The sequence below is a fragment of the Impatiens glandulifera genome, chromosome 5 (assembly GCF_907164915.1).
Source record: "Impatiens glandulifera chromosome 5, dImpGla2.1, whole genome shotgun sequence".
In the NCBI taxonomy this organism is placed as follows: domain Eukaryota; kingdom Viridiplantae; phylum Streptophyta; class Magnoliopsida; order Ericales; family Balsaminaceae; genus Impatiens; species Impatiens glandulifera.
This window is the reverse complement of record NC_061866.1, coordinates 9,807,845-9,821,408: the sequence shown is the minus strand read 5'-3', so window position 1 is coordinate 9,821,408 and position 13,564 is coordinate 9,807,845. Positions and strand designations below refer to the sequence as shown.

At 31.1% G+C, this 13,564-nt stretch overlaps 1 protein-coding gene across 1 annotated transcript; it reads right to left on the bottom strand.

Annotated features, from left to right (window-relative positions):
- Positions 1–1,229: 1,229 nt before the first annotated feature.
- Positions 1,230–10,882, bottom strand: LOC124938987 (beta-glucosidase 12-like). The gene is made up of 15 exons (XM_047479506.1): positions 10,724–10,882; positions 10,579–10,648; positions 10,406–10,464; positions 10,243–10,318; positions 10,071–10,148; positions 9,836–9,923; positions 9,495–9,747; positions 9,277–9,392; positions 8,970–9,190; positions 8,836–8,867; positions 8,638–8,740; positions 8,441–8,582; positions 8,285–8,367; positions 3,959–4,095; positions 1,230–1,424 (listed from the first exon to the last, which is right to left on the bottom strand). Exons 1-15 carry the CDS (start codon positions 10,880–10,882, stop codon positions 1,230–1,232), a joined length of 1,812 nt encoding a protein of 603 aa, XP_047335462.1.
- Between the last annotated feature and the right edge of the window lie 2,682 nt (positions 10,883–13,564).

The following is a 13,564-nucleotide window of genomic DNA, read 5'->3' as shown; positions in this document are numbered from 1 at the left end:
GGAAATCCTAAGTACCTTACGGAAAAACTACCTTCCTTGATGCCCATAATGTTGAAGATGTCCTGTTTCGTTTCGTTATTCACGCCTCCATAAAATGTCACACTTTTTCTTTCATTAATAGTTAAACCTGTAACCTCAGAAAAGAATGTTAGTGCAGCCCTAATAGTTTTAATAGAATCAATGTCTGCGTGCGCTAGAATGAACAAATCGTTAGCAAAGAATAAATGGATTACCTCCTCTACCTCACAGAATGGGTGAAAGATGTATGGACGATTCTTTCGGAATATCGCGAAGATGCTCTAAAAGATCGCCATGATAGCTACAAAAAGTTAAGAAGAGAGAGGGTCCCCTTGCCTTACCCCGTTTTCACCCTTGAAATAGCCTTTGTGGACTCCATTGACGCTAACAACAAAGCAGGATGATGAAACGCACTACATAATCCAATCAATAAAAATCATAGGAAAAACAGATATACCCAGAAAGTCTCGAATGGCTTCCCATCTAACAGAATTGAAAGCTTTCTTGATATCTATTTTGAAAGTCACTCTCGGGAATATTTTCTTATTCCCGTAGCCTTTTAAAAGGCTCTGCATGAGAAGAATATTATGAGAGATTGTCCTATCGGGGATGAATGCAGATTGGTTAAGATTTATAATTTTTTCTATGACATTTTTAAATCGTTTAGAAATAATTTTTGAAATGATTTTATAAATCACATTGTAGCAGGAAATTGGTCTGAAATCTTGTTCTTTCTCTAGTACCGCAGTTTTAGGGATCAAGATTAGGACCGCTGAATTCCAATGCTTTAACATCTTCCTGTTCTTGAAAAACTCAAAAACCCCATCAGTAACGTCTTTACCCACAACCGGCCAATTGTCTTTGAAGAACTATGCATTAAACCCATCTGGACCCGGGCTTTTATTTCCATAAATACTAAACAAAGCTTCTTTAACATCAACCTTCGTGACCACCCTTATCAACTCACGACTATCTTCTGATGAAATTTTTCTATCAATAATCTGATACAAGGTATTCAGGTGACTTTGATGCTGCTTTTTTGTACCCTTAAGCTGCTTATAGAAATCGATAGCCAAATCTTGTACACCCTTTTGACCCTGAACATATTCACCATCATCATTCTTCATCCTGTATACATTGTTTCTCATATTTCTAGCCTTGCATTTTCTGTAGAAGAAAGCTGTGCTTTTGTCACCCAACGAGAACCAGCTTTATCTTGATTTCTGTCGAATAAAATTCTCTTCAAGAAGACTCAGCTTCCAGAAATTTTCAAGCGCATCCCTTTCTATTTCATTGAGTTGTTCATCATTATCATCCCTTAATAACCTTTTTTGAACTTCTTCCAGTTCTTTTCTAGCAGCTAGAGCTCTATTGGAGATATTGCTGAACTTCTTCTTTTCAAAGCTCTAGAGATGATTCTTCAGGAGTTTAAGCTTCTCAGGATAATGGTACAAACAATTTGACTCTTACATGATTAAAATTGGTTATAGACGATGCGAGTACGATTGTTTTGTTTAAGTCAAAAGCTTTAATGATGGGTCTTTTATTTTTCTGTTACTTTATGCGGATGATATGTTGATTTCAACACAACATATGAATGATATTGTTAGCTTTAAAGCTTTGTTGGGCCAGAATTTTATATGAAAGACTTAGGTAATGCGAAGAAGATTCTTGTACGAAATTTACAAGGAGAAGCTCAAGGAAATTGTGGTTATCTCAACGGGACTATGTTACAAAGTACTAGACAGATTTGGGATGAGCTATTTGAAGTATGTGTCCACTCCTTTGGAAAATCATTTTAACCTTTTTTCTGAAAAATATCTAAAGATGGACAAGGATATTAAATACATGCAATAGATGCGATAGATGAAGATGCTAAAGAAGCCTTGTGACTTAATGGGTTAATAAAGGAACTTGGTATTGAGCAAGGTGGAGTTCAATTACTTTGTGACAGTCAAAGCACCATTTATTTGGCAATGAATCAGGTGTACCATTCTAGAACGAAGCATATTGATGTGAGATTTTAATAAGATCATAGAGCTGATTGCATCTAGTGAGATATTGTTATAGAAGGTTCATACTAGTGAAAATGCAGCTAATATGTTGACGAAACCAGTTACTACCGACAAATTCAAACATTGTCTGGGCTTGTTGAATGTCTCAAGTTTTTATGGAATGGTGGTAGGTAAGCCCACTTGGAGTGACTAAAAATCTATATAGTTATCTTCTAAGAAGGCTTGAATTTCTCAAAGGTGAAGGTATGTGATTTATCTCCTATGAGATAGAATATTTTCTAAAGTGGAGATTGTTGTGTATGTGGATTATATACACATGTTAATTAAGTTTAGAGTTAATGGGAATGACCTAAAGTAGTTTAGTCTTTATTACATAATATACTACTCTATAATATCTATGTAATATAGGGTTTTAGCCCTAAGAGTGAAATAATATATTTGACGACACTCCCAATGATGTAAGTAGTATGACCGTACCTCCTTATATCTTGTGTTCTTTCTTTTGTTTTCTCTATTGTTACTAGTTTATGTAGTTACTCAAATCAACACGATAATTATAACGTTAATATTTGGTATGATTTTTGAATTTTGTTCTTAGAATCACCATTCATCCTTAATAAAATCTCTCGAAATCCACACTTCATTTTAAATTCACAACTTCTTGAATCTTTTATTTTCAAAACCCTTTTATACACTAAATATCAAAAATATTGAAGTGGGAGGTCAGGATCTAAGCACTCCCTTATTTGACGTGATTATAGATTATATGTATTAGTTTAATACAATCACTAAAAATATGATGTTCTCTTTCAAACCAAAATAGTATACCAAAACATAATAGTGATAGTAAAGATAATAGGATAGTAACCCGACGATTTTAAAATTTAATTAAGGCTCCGTCCCCTTAGTGAATCTGAATTGCTCGCGATAACTCTTCCATAAATAATATATATTCCACTCCAAATGCTACCGCCCGCAAGGCGATTAGACTTTTGGGTGAACCATCCAGACCAAACATGACCATATTTACTAATGATCAAAAATACTCAAAACCAATTTGGTTCAAATACAAATCTACTACACCGTTTTGAGAGAAATGACTTTTAAAATTACAAGATCCTAGATACCAAGATTCCCCGATTCTTGTATCGCTTGACCCAATCCCAACTGAATAAATGATCAAATGAGGATTAGACGATCCCAAAAGAAATTTACACACAATTCTCTCAATTTTCATCGCCACGCTTTTGGGAAGAATGAATAAAGACATGATATAGATGGCCATATAGGCCAAAACACTCTTGATGAGAACCAAACGACCCCAAGAGATCGCTTTGTTTTACAAAATTGATAATTTACCTTCCATCTTAGTGATGATCGGGTCCCATGAGTCTTTAGAACAAGCTTTAGCACCCAATGGTAATGGTAAGGGTGTTCATCGGTTCAGAATTCGGGTTATTCGAGTTTCTCGATTCAGGTTCTTTGAATTTTTTAACTAATTCGAAAATCGAACGAATTTGAATTTCAGTTCAATTCAAATAATTAATTCAAACCGAATTCGAATTTTTAATATATTATATAATAAATTATATGTAATTATTTAATTACATGTAATAAAATATATAATTAAAATAAATAATAAAAAAAAAGAATTTAGTTTTTGTTTTTTGAGTTGAAACCCTAACTCGGAAGAAAATTAAAATCGTATTTTAATTCAAATTTGTTTAAAATTCGATTTGAAAATCGAAAATAAATTCGAATTTGGTTTATTCAAAATTCGGTGAATACGAATTCAGTCGGATATTCGGTTCAAAATATAATGACGGGAGAACATCAATATTGAAACCCAGAACATTGAAAATCCTTGTTCTTCTCCTCCACTGAACCGAGTATGATAAAAAGATAACAGATTTATCAAGATTAACCTGTAGGTCGGAGTAGCCACCTAATAACCAAAAGATATCACGAAGATACTTGAAATTCCTATAAGTGACTTGAATCATGTATAGAGAATCATCGGAAACAAGAAGATGAGAAATGGAGAACAAAGTCCTTCTTGCCCCTACAATCCACACCACAGATAACTCTTGATTTTTCTATACAAAAAAACCATCAATCTTGAGAGAGATTCCATGACACTAACGAATAAGAAAGATGATAACGGATCACCCTACCTGATCCTCCGAGAGATCTCATAAAAACCATGAGAACTCTCATTCACAATAATTGAGAACTTGTTCAACCAATCCATTTTTTACTCATTCTCATTATACTCATGACGTTAAATATAAATTCTCAATTTACATGATCATTGGCTTTTTCAATAACAAGCTTAACAAAAGCACATTTATCACCTCCCAAATTAGTCGAATCAATACACTCGTTGGCAACTAATGTTGCATCAAAAATTTGATGTCTCTTATTGAACATCGTCTAATTTCTAGAGATGACTGTTCTTGGAACCCACAAAGTCTATTAGCCAAACATTTCAACATGATCTTATAAAAGATATAAACCAAACTAATACGCCTAAATTTTTTTACATCAATAGTTATTGGAGCATTACGAATGAGACAAATCAACATAGAGTTCCACTTCTTTCAAAAGATGAGAAATGATAGAAGTGGTCTATAACTTCCATTTTAAGAAAGTACCAAGCCTTCTTAAAGAAATCCAAAATAAAACATTAATAGTTACCAAAAATAGTAACAGTTTGTTCTGCGGTTGATAATAAAGGGGTTATACCAACAATTAAAAAAAATTATTGATATAAAGGGGTCAGTATCAACCTCTTTTAAAATAGTTAATATTAACTCATCTATATTAAATAAATAAAGCATATTGTAAGCACTAAAAATTGGTAATTATTCCCCATTTTCTAAATATGCTTGAAACGACGTCGTTTCATCCGCCACCATCTTTCTCATCGCAACGCCAGAAAGATAAGGATGATGTTTCATCCTTTGATTTTCCAAAATGAGAAATTTCTCTATAGTCAACCAAATCGTCTAATTCAAAAGGTAAAATTATCACCCTGCCATGGTGATCATTTCCCCTACAAATCTAGGCATCAATCCTGCCTATTCCGGCAAGTTGATCTAAGAACAACCAAAATGTTATTAATGGCTTTTGAATTATTCGATCCACTTGGATGGTTCAATTGACTCCGGGAGGCTATAAATAGCCTCCCTCAACTATTTTGAAACTAAGGGATAATATCTCGGGCCTCAAACAGAAGAAATTGAAAATCCGCAATTTATAATCAAAACTTCTATTTTTTTTTTTTAAATTATGCATAAGTATCTAAAGCTTGGATCCATGCATCCCAAAAGCTTCCTTAAGGTCAAAAGAGTTTTCTTCAATCCTTGGTAAGCTTCTAATCATCCATTAATTCATAGTTCCAGTTTGAAATTGATATTTTTATATTTCAATTTTCATTAGTTTATATGATGCCTGGTATGAGATTTCTGTGAAAGATAGAACCAATCAATCAGTCTTAAAAAGAAAACCCAAATTTGAATTTAAAAAAAACAAAAAATTGGGTTTGATGTTCTTGGGCTAATCCTTGAATATCAAAACCCAAAACGCTTCCCAACATTATTGTAATGATGTTGGGCAAATGTTTAGATCATGTTTAATCCATTCCGATCATGTTTGATCAAAAACAAAAAAAAATCAAAATAATTGAAATTTTTGAGTTCTTGAATTGGTCCAAACGAACAGTAAGTATTCTTGTTTTAATATCAATCAAGTATATATAGTATAAGAAAGCTATTGACTAGCTCATTTTACCTCAAACCACTTTAAAATAAAAAAATTAATTTTGGGCTACAAATTGTTTTGAACTAATTGATCATCATCTAGGTCGATTGATACCTTGAATGATGATCTAAATGTTTATGGGAACATTGTGAAGCTACCCCAGTCCTTGGATCAAAGAATCCATGCCCCATCAAAATTGCCAAACCTGCAATTCTAATGTTCTTGAGGATTGAGGCTTGTTAGCCTAGGAACAAGAGGTCCGACTGAGATTTTTACATCCGACCGAGAGGTCAGACCTAGGACCGACGACTTCAACCCAGGACCGATAGGTCAAACGTATGACCGAGGAATCTCAACCACGACCAAGAATTCCCAAACAGGCCCAATAAAGTTAGCCCGAGGCTAACTTAGGACTGATGGTTTTTACACCCTGAACAATAAATCCAAGTCAAGGAACGAGAGTCCTTAGCACCTAGACCGAGGCTTCTTAGCCCGGACCGATGGGTCTGACTGAGGGTCCTAGACCCCCAACCGATGAAAATGAACCCAAGGCCTAGGACACCCGTGCTAAGGCCCGTTTGGTTCCATTTTCAAAATCTAAAATTATTTTTGTAATTTTAGAACCCCAAGTCATTTTCTAAAAATCCCAAAATATTAGAAAATGATTTCAAAATATTTTTGGGATATTTCTATTTATATATTTTTATAAATGCTTACCAATATTTTTGTACACATATGCCATTTTTATTGATTTTCAAAAATTAATTGGCGACAATTTTTCAAAAATAATATTTTAAATTAATTATTTCGAATTAATTTAAACAATGAATTTTCAAAAAAATCAAATTTTAGTTTGATTAATGCAAATTCCCGAATTATTTAAAATTGAACTTCAAATTAATTATTTTTAATAAATTTTAAAAGTTGTTAAGGATTGTTTGAAAATCTTTGAAAATAATGTTTTATTTTAAAAGAATATTTTTGACACGCAAACCGATGTTAAAATTTTCGAATCTCGAACTTTTCCGAACCAAAAAGTTTTACGGGATTACACATATGTACCAAACGTGGTTGACACATGACAGAAGTTTAACACTATCATTTTAATACATTCAATTTATCCAATTTGAGAATTTTGTCAAAAGTTAGGCATATAAACAACATACTTTTTAGGTGGTGAATAAATTTAAGAAAAGTTAACAACATCAAAAATAAATTTATTTAATTTTATTTAATTATTTTAGTTAAAAATTAACTTTTCAATTTTATTTATTTTATTCCGAAGAGATATTCAATTTAGTAATTTATTTTGTAATAATTAAAAATTATTAGTTACTTTTAATAGGGTGTTGAATATTTGGTCTGAACCGAACTTCCGAACGAATTCGAATTCACCGAATTCGAATTTCATTTTCAGTTTTTGAATCGAATTTTAAACCGATTTGAATTTAAATACGGTTTTCGGTTTGGTTTTCGAGTTTAGGTTTAAACTCGAAAACCAAACCGAAAACCGAATTCATTTTTATTATTTATTTTTATTTTTATTTTTATTATATAACTTATTACATATTATATATTAAATTATCATGGGCCTTCTATTAGATCCCTAAATTAAATCCATAATCACTATTCATTTTCCCATTTCTCTAGCTAGCTGTCCACACTCTCAACCGCCATATATTGTCGTCGTCGATACTATTTTACTTTCATCGTTCAATTGTCGAATATATATTGACGTTAGTCCTACAATTTATTTTGTATTAGTAACTTTTGAATTAGTTATTTAATGCATACTTTTAATATTAATAAAGTGTAATTTTCGTTTAAATTTCTCTATTCTCAACCGGTTAAATAATTCTCTTAAACTATTCATTTATAACTAAAATAATTAAATAAAAAATCAATTATTTTTAGCTTTTTAGCTTTTATTCAGAATGTTATGACTTCAAAATCATTTTATAGTCCTGTCTAGAATGTTCTCTTAAACTCGTGGGTTTTTTTTTTTCATTTTTGAGAATTTTTAATGAAATGACGGAAGTTGTTTTTCCAAAAAAATAAAAATAATTCTCTTGTTTATTTGGTATCTCCATTTTTAAAACTATTTAGCATTTCATGGTGATCGATATACACTAATTATCCTCTTTCTTTCACCCCATTATTTTGTCATTTTGGAAGTTTTCAACACATCCACATAATAGAAACTTTATTTTTTATTTCAAAATGTAAATGTACAAACAAATACAGGAGAACCTTAATGACCAAGTTCAATCCAAAAGAGAAATACATATACCAAATCTTAAAATCACACTTAAGGTCCAATCCAACGACAACAAAAAAAAAAAGACTATATCATGCATGTCTTCTTATTCTTAATAAAAACAAAACATCATATTATTTGTATCATTATTTCGCCAAAAACTTGGTAAACCATTTGGATGAAAGTTTGGGATATCTCTTATTGTTGTCCTTGTAATCCACATAATTAATACCAAAGCGAACTGTATATCCCGAGTTCCATTCAAAATTGTCCATTAGAGACCACGCAAAATAACCTTTCACATTTGAACCTTTTCTGTGATCATACAAACAATAAATTGGAATTAGTATCTATATAACCTAATTTATTTCAATGTAAATGTTCTTACTCAATTGCTTGTTTGAGGTAAAAGAAATGGCTATTGTAGAATGTAATCCTGTGTTCATCTTGCAAGGCTTCCTTAAGTGGTATTGTCGCATTGTTGAATTCATCAACTCCTGTAAAAACAGCTCGTTTTGGTCGCAAAAACTCTATTTGTAACAATATTCTAAATACTTAAAAAGCAATTACAATAACCTTACTTACCATTTTCAGTGATATATATAAGTGGGTTGTTATATTTATTTTTTATGTAGAGGAGAATATTCCGAATTCCTTTTGGATAAACATAGAGCCATACTGAAGCAGTCTATAAGATAGAAGGTCATTATAAGGTAATTAATCAAAATAATATATATACTAATTTAATTTATCCCATATTTGTAAAATTGACAACTTAATTACCTTTGCACCAATATCTATTCCATTGCGTTGGGCTTAAATTTAGAAACAAATAAGAAAATAAATAACGTCATAAAATGTTTGTTCGATATTATGAATGTGAGTAAGAAGTAAAAAAATATATACGATATACTTACAAGTTTGATTCACTCTAGCATCTGTTGTATAACTTAGAAGACCATTATTGTTAACCTTTGATGAAAAAGTTGCATAATTTGCTGTGTAATAATTGAGTCCTATAAAATTGAATGATCCTTTCACTAGATCAGATTGTACTTTAGTGAATCTGGGCAGTCTTGAGCCAACGAGACGACGCATGGATTTCGGATAATCACCATTAACCAATGGATCCATAACCCTAACCAATTTGTTTGCGAATTAATTAATTAAAGAGATTTTGAATATTGGTATGAAAAAAAGAAGTTAAATCAGGTTTGAACTCACCATCCACACATGAAGTCAAGAGCTACCTCAGAGGCTTCAAGATCTCGCTTTGATTTGGTGAGTGGCTCGAACCAATGACATACATTTGTAATTCCAATGGTACCCTTTTGGTATTCCTTCATTTTCAAATTAAATAATGAAAATTAATTATATTTGTTAGGATTAATAACGATGAATAAATAACATTAATTACGGTTTAAATGTTTAGCAAAATTTACTTGATATTTATCGCGGTAAAGTTTCACCGCCGCCCCATGGGCGAGAAGTTGGTTGTGCATCACCATATAAGGTTCTGTTGCAGAATTTCCACCTGTACAATTTGAGACAAAAGGAGAGCAACGACCCGGAGCTAGAATTCCAGCTGCGTAACCGTTCACAGCAAATGTCCATGCCTCGTTTAGTGTAATCCAATGCTTCACTCGATCTCCAAATTCCTTAAAACAAATGTCTACGTAGTCTACAAAATCTCGCCTATAAAATTTTGTAACATGCACTTAGTACTATGTTTTTATAATAAATGTAAGAAATTTAACATAAATAGTATTGCAAATTTACTTACACAACGAGAGGACTCAAGAAACCGCTATACTCATCTTCTAAGGGTTGAGGAATATCCCAATGGAAGATAGTCACGAACGGGATTTTACCTAATATAATTAATATTTTACAAATATATATATAATATCAGGAATTTGAGGTATATAATTACAATATCAGGAATTTGATGGCATATAGAAGTTATTTTATTGATTATAGATTATTAATTATTGATTTTTAGAGATTATTGTGAAAACCTTGAGCCAGCAACTCGTTTATTAGATCGTTATAATATTGGATGCCTTCTTTGTTTACACCATCCTTTAGCTTTCCGGCTGCAATTGAATAATTTAAAACAAAATATATGTTAAATATATAAACTAACTATGAACAATATTTAAGAAAGTTGATGTTTGTATAGTAGATTACTTGGGATTATTCTAGGCCATGCAATTGAAATTCTGTAAGCATCCATGTTCATGTCTTTCAAATATTGGACATCAATCTGAAAATATTAAAACAATATCAGCTAAAATCGTGTATACCTAAAAAATACATTAAAGTGGACCGAAAAGTGAAGAATTATTCTTACTTTATATTTGTGATAAGAATCGATTGCAACATCTCCGGTACTGTGGTCATCTATTCTTTCTGTCATCAATTTAAATACAATTAAAGTACAAAACTAACCCTTTTATATATTCATTGAATTAAAGCATATATAAATTTTGGGTATTTTGCAGTCATAAATATAATGAATGAAACCTGGATGTTTGTGAGTATATGTATCCCACAAACTTGGTTTTCTGCCTCCTTCATTTGCTGCTCCTTCATACTGTTAAATGTAAATTAATTAGTTAATAGAAATTATTTTAAACAAGATTCTTGTTAATTTAATATATGCATATACCTGATAAGAAGAAGATGCTGCTCCAAAAATAAAGCCATGAGGAAAGCTGCTTCTGTTGAGAGAAGAAATGCCATAGTTTTCATCAATGGCAGCTTGACAATAAACGATAATGAAACATGAGAAGAAGATAACTTGCGCAAGGGCAAATTGCTTCTCCATTTCTAATATTTCAATTGGATTTGCTTATTTCTAATTGCATTGATACCTCTCATTTATATAGCTAAATGTCTTCAATTCTATATTATTTAATTAAAGAATCCTTAAATAAAATAAACTCCATTATTATTTTAAAAAGCATAATTATTCACGTTGTTATAATTTATTAGTACACATAATGTAAATTTAAATTCCACATGTAAGTCTTTATTGTTTGATGCTCTTTAGTTCCTTTTAGATCTTATTTCAGGTTTACAAAAGTTTTAACCAAAATTGTTTAGAAATGATAAAATTTATTCAATAATCATCTAATCGCAAAGGTTGCAACCAAATGATGAAAACCACATAAAACAAATACAATTCAAGCTACGACATCATTTGTCATAAATTATTAACGATCAAACTCAAACAATATGGAATAATCACGAACAAATGTGATAAAAAAAAAACCTCGATGAGGAAGGAGACTCTAATCTGGCTTCTATATTGATTTGTTTGTCTGGTCAAATTATTAAAAATGTTTTAACCAATTACAAGAAAAAATAAATTAAAGGTATTTAGTTTGACTTATGTAGTTGTATAACTAGTGATTTAAATTATAAAATTTATCTAAATATATGAATTGTTAACAAATGGATAATTTAACTCCTTGTCTAATTTAGTTTTTGTAAATTGTTAATTATATATATATATATATATATATATATATATCACCTCTTGTTTATTAATTAAAATATATTATTTGTGAATAAATTTTTGATATGCAACTTATTTTGATTAATCGAGATAGGGCATCCTAAGGATCTATGTATTTGGTGGTTGTGTGGTTAAGAGGCTTTAGGTGGAATTCTGGTGGCATGGAATAAAGACTCGTATGAGAAAATGGATGTTATTTGGGTAGATAATCGGTTAACGTTCAATTAAGAAATTTGGAGGATAATTTTCATTGGGTAATTTATGCGGTCTATGGACCAGTTCTTTCACAATTTTTGAGTAACCTCTTTGCAAACATAAGGAATCTATGTACGTTTCTAAAAAGTTGGTTTGTGGACGATCGTGCTATATTTTTACTAAAATCAATGACTTATGTAATGAAATTAATGTCATTGACAATATTGTGTAGATTAATGAACTTTTCGCAGAGGAGGTTAGTTCTTAGATTAACATTGTTAGCAAGTTGGTCGCTATATGTAAGAAGGAAGAAATTGGGGAACGCCAGCGTACTATATCTACATTGTTTAGAGTTGTTGATAGAAACACCAAAAACTTTAATGGGATCATTAACACGCAAACAAGAAATAATGTGATTAATTTGATCTCGTTCGAGAGGGAAGTTCATGATAGTGAACTAGAAATCTATTTGAGTATTGTTAAGTTCTATAAAAGTTTGTTCAAGAGCTATTTAAGGTTAGAGTAATTTTTTTATTCAATTAGTACAGTGCAATAAGATATGTTGGAGGCTCAATTTTTGACAGGAGAGGGGACCATTAAAGGGTGCTAAAATGATTAAGTGATGGGAAGTGATGGGCTTACTTTGGCTTTTTTTTAAGAAGGTATGACATTTCTTAAAATTTGAAACTATGGAAGTAATTGTTCATTTTATCGTTTCTCATTATTTGACAAAAGTTAGAACTCTACTTTGATATGTCTCATTCGTAAAACTCTAATGACTAATGATGTGAAGAACTTTAGGCCTATCAATCTCGTTTTGTCTTTCTATAAGATTGTCTTAAAATATTAGGCCAACAGGCTATGGAGAATGTTAGAGACAGTCATATCTAGTAATTAGATAGTACTCAACAAAGTTATCAAATCTACGATGTGATATTAATAATCAATGAGTGCATTGACTAAACTAACTCTGGAGACAAAAAAATGTTTTTTTTTTGTCAAGTTAGACATCGAAAAAGCTTATGATCACATCAATTTGGATTTTTTGTTCAATATAGTAGACATAATGTGAATAAGTGTGAAATGGATTAGCTAGATTAGATTCTCTCGACGGTTAAGTTTTCTTTCATTGTAAATGGGAGTTTTAAGGATTTTTCGAGAGCTCCAAGGGATTAGAAAGGGTGACACACTCTATCAATTCTTATTCGTCATTATTTTGGAAGCCCTCTAAAAAATGATGGTCTTCGTAGAAAACTTGGGAATCATCTGTGAAGTGAGTTATGAGACAATAAGTTATTTTTTTCCCATATCACATTTTATTTTTTTTAATGAAATATTCTACATGGTTCAAGTCATCTACAATACTTTTAAGTATTTTCGAGATATTTTATGGTTTTTCGGTATTTGTTCCGGTGTTTGAGTTAATACTAACAAGACATCTTTTTCTCAAAAAATGTTTTGAATAAAAGAAGAATGAGGTTGGAAAATTTTTGTGTTTCAAAATTAGCGCTGTTCCTTCAACCTAACTAGGTATGTCATTGGGTGCCAAATTAAGATCAAAGGCCTTTTTGGGACCTAATTATCACTAAAATGGAATGTAAGCTATGCAAATGGAAAAACAAAATAATCTCGAAAGGGTTTGGTTAATCCTTGTTGAGAGTATGTTGTCATTTATGCCCACATATATGATGTTTTTTATTCATTCTCCCCAAGAATGTGGCGGTGAAAATGGAGAGAATAATGTGTAAATTTCTATGGGATATCTTCTAACTTATTATTTTGTTATCAAATTAG

What these genes read in the sequence shown, in the direction of transcription:
- LOC124938987 (XM_047479506.1), bottom strand. Translation starts at nt 10,882, where the DNA reads ATGGAGAAGCAATTTGCCCTTGCGCAAGTTATCTTCTTCTCATGTTTC. An exon ending in ATTCTTATCACAAATATAAA is followed by an intron (nt 10,319 to 10,405) that starts GTAAGAATAATT and finishes TAATATTTTCAG; the next exon opens with ATTGATGTCCAATATTTGAA. An exon ending in CTTGACTTCATGTGTGGATG is followed by an intron (nt 9,191 to 9,276) that starts GTGAGTTCAAAC and finishes CAAATTGGTTAG; the next exon opens with GGTTATGGATCCATTGGTTA.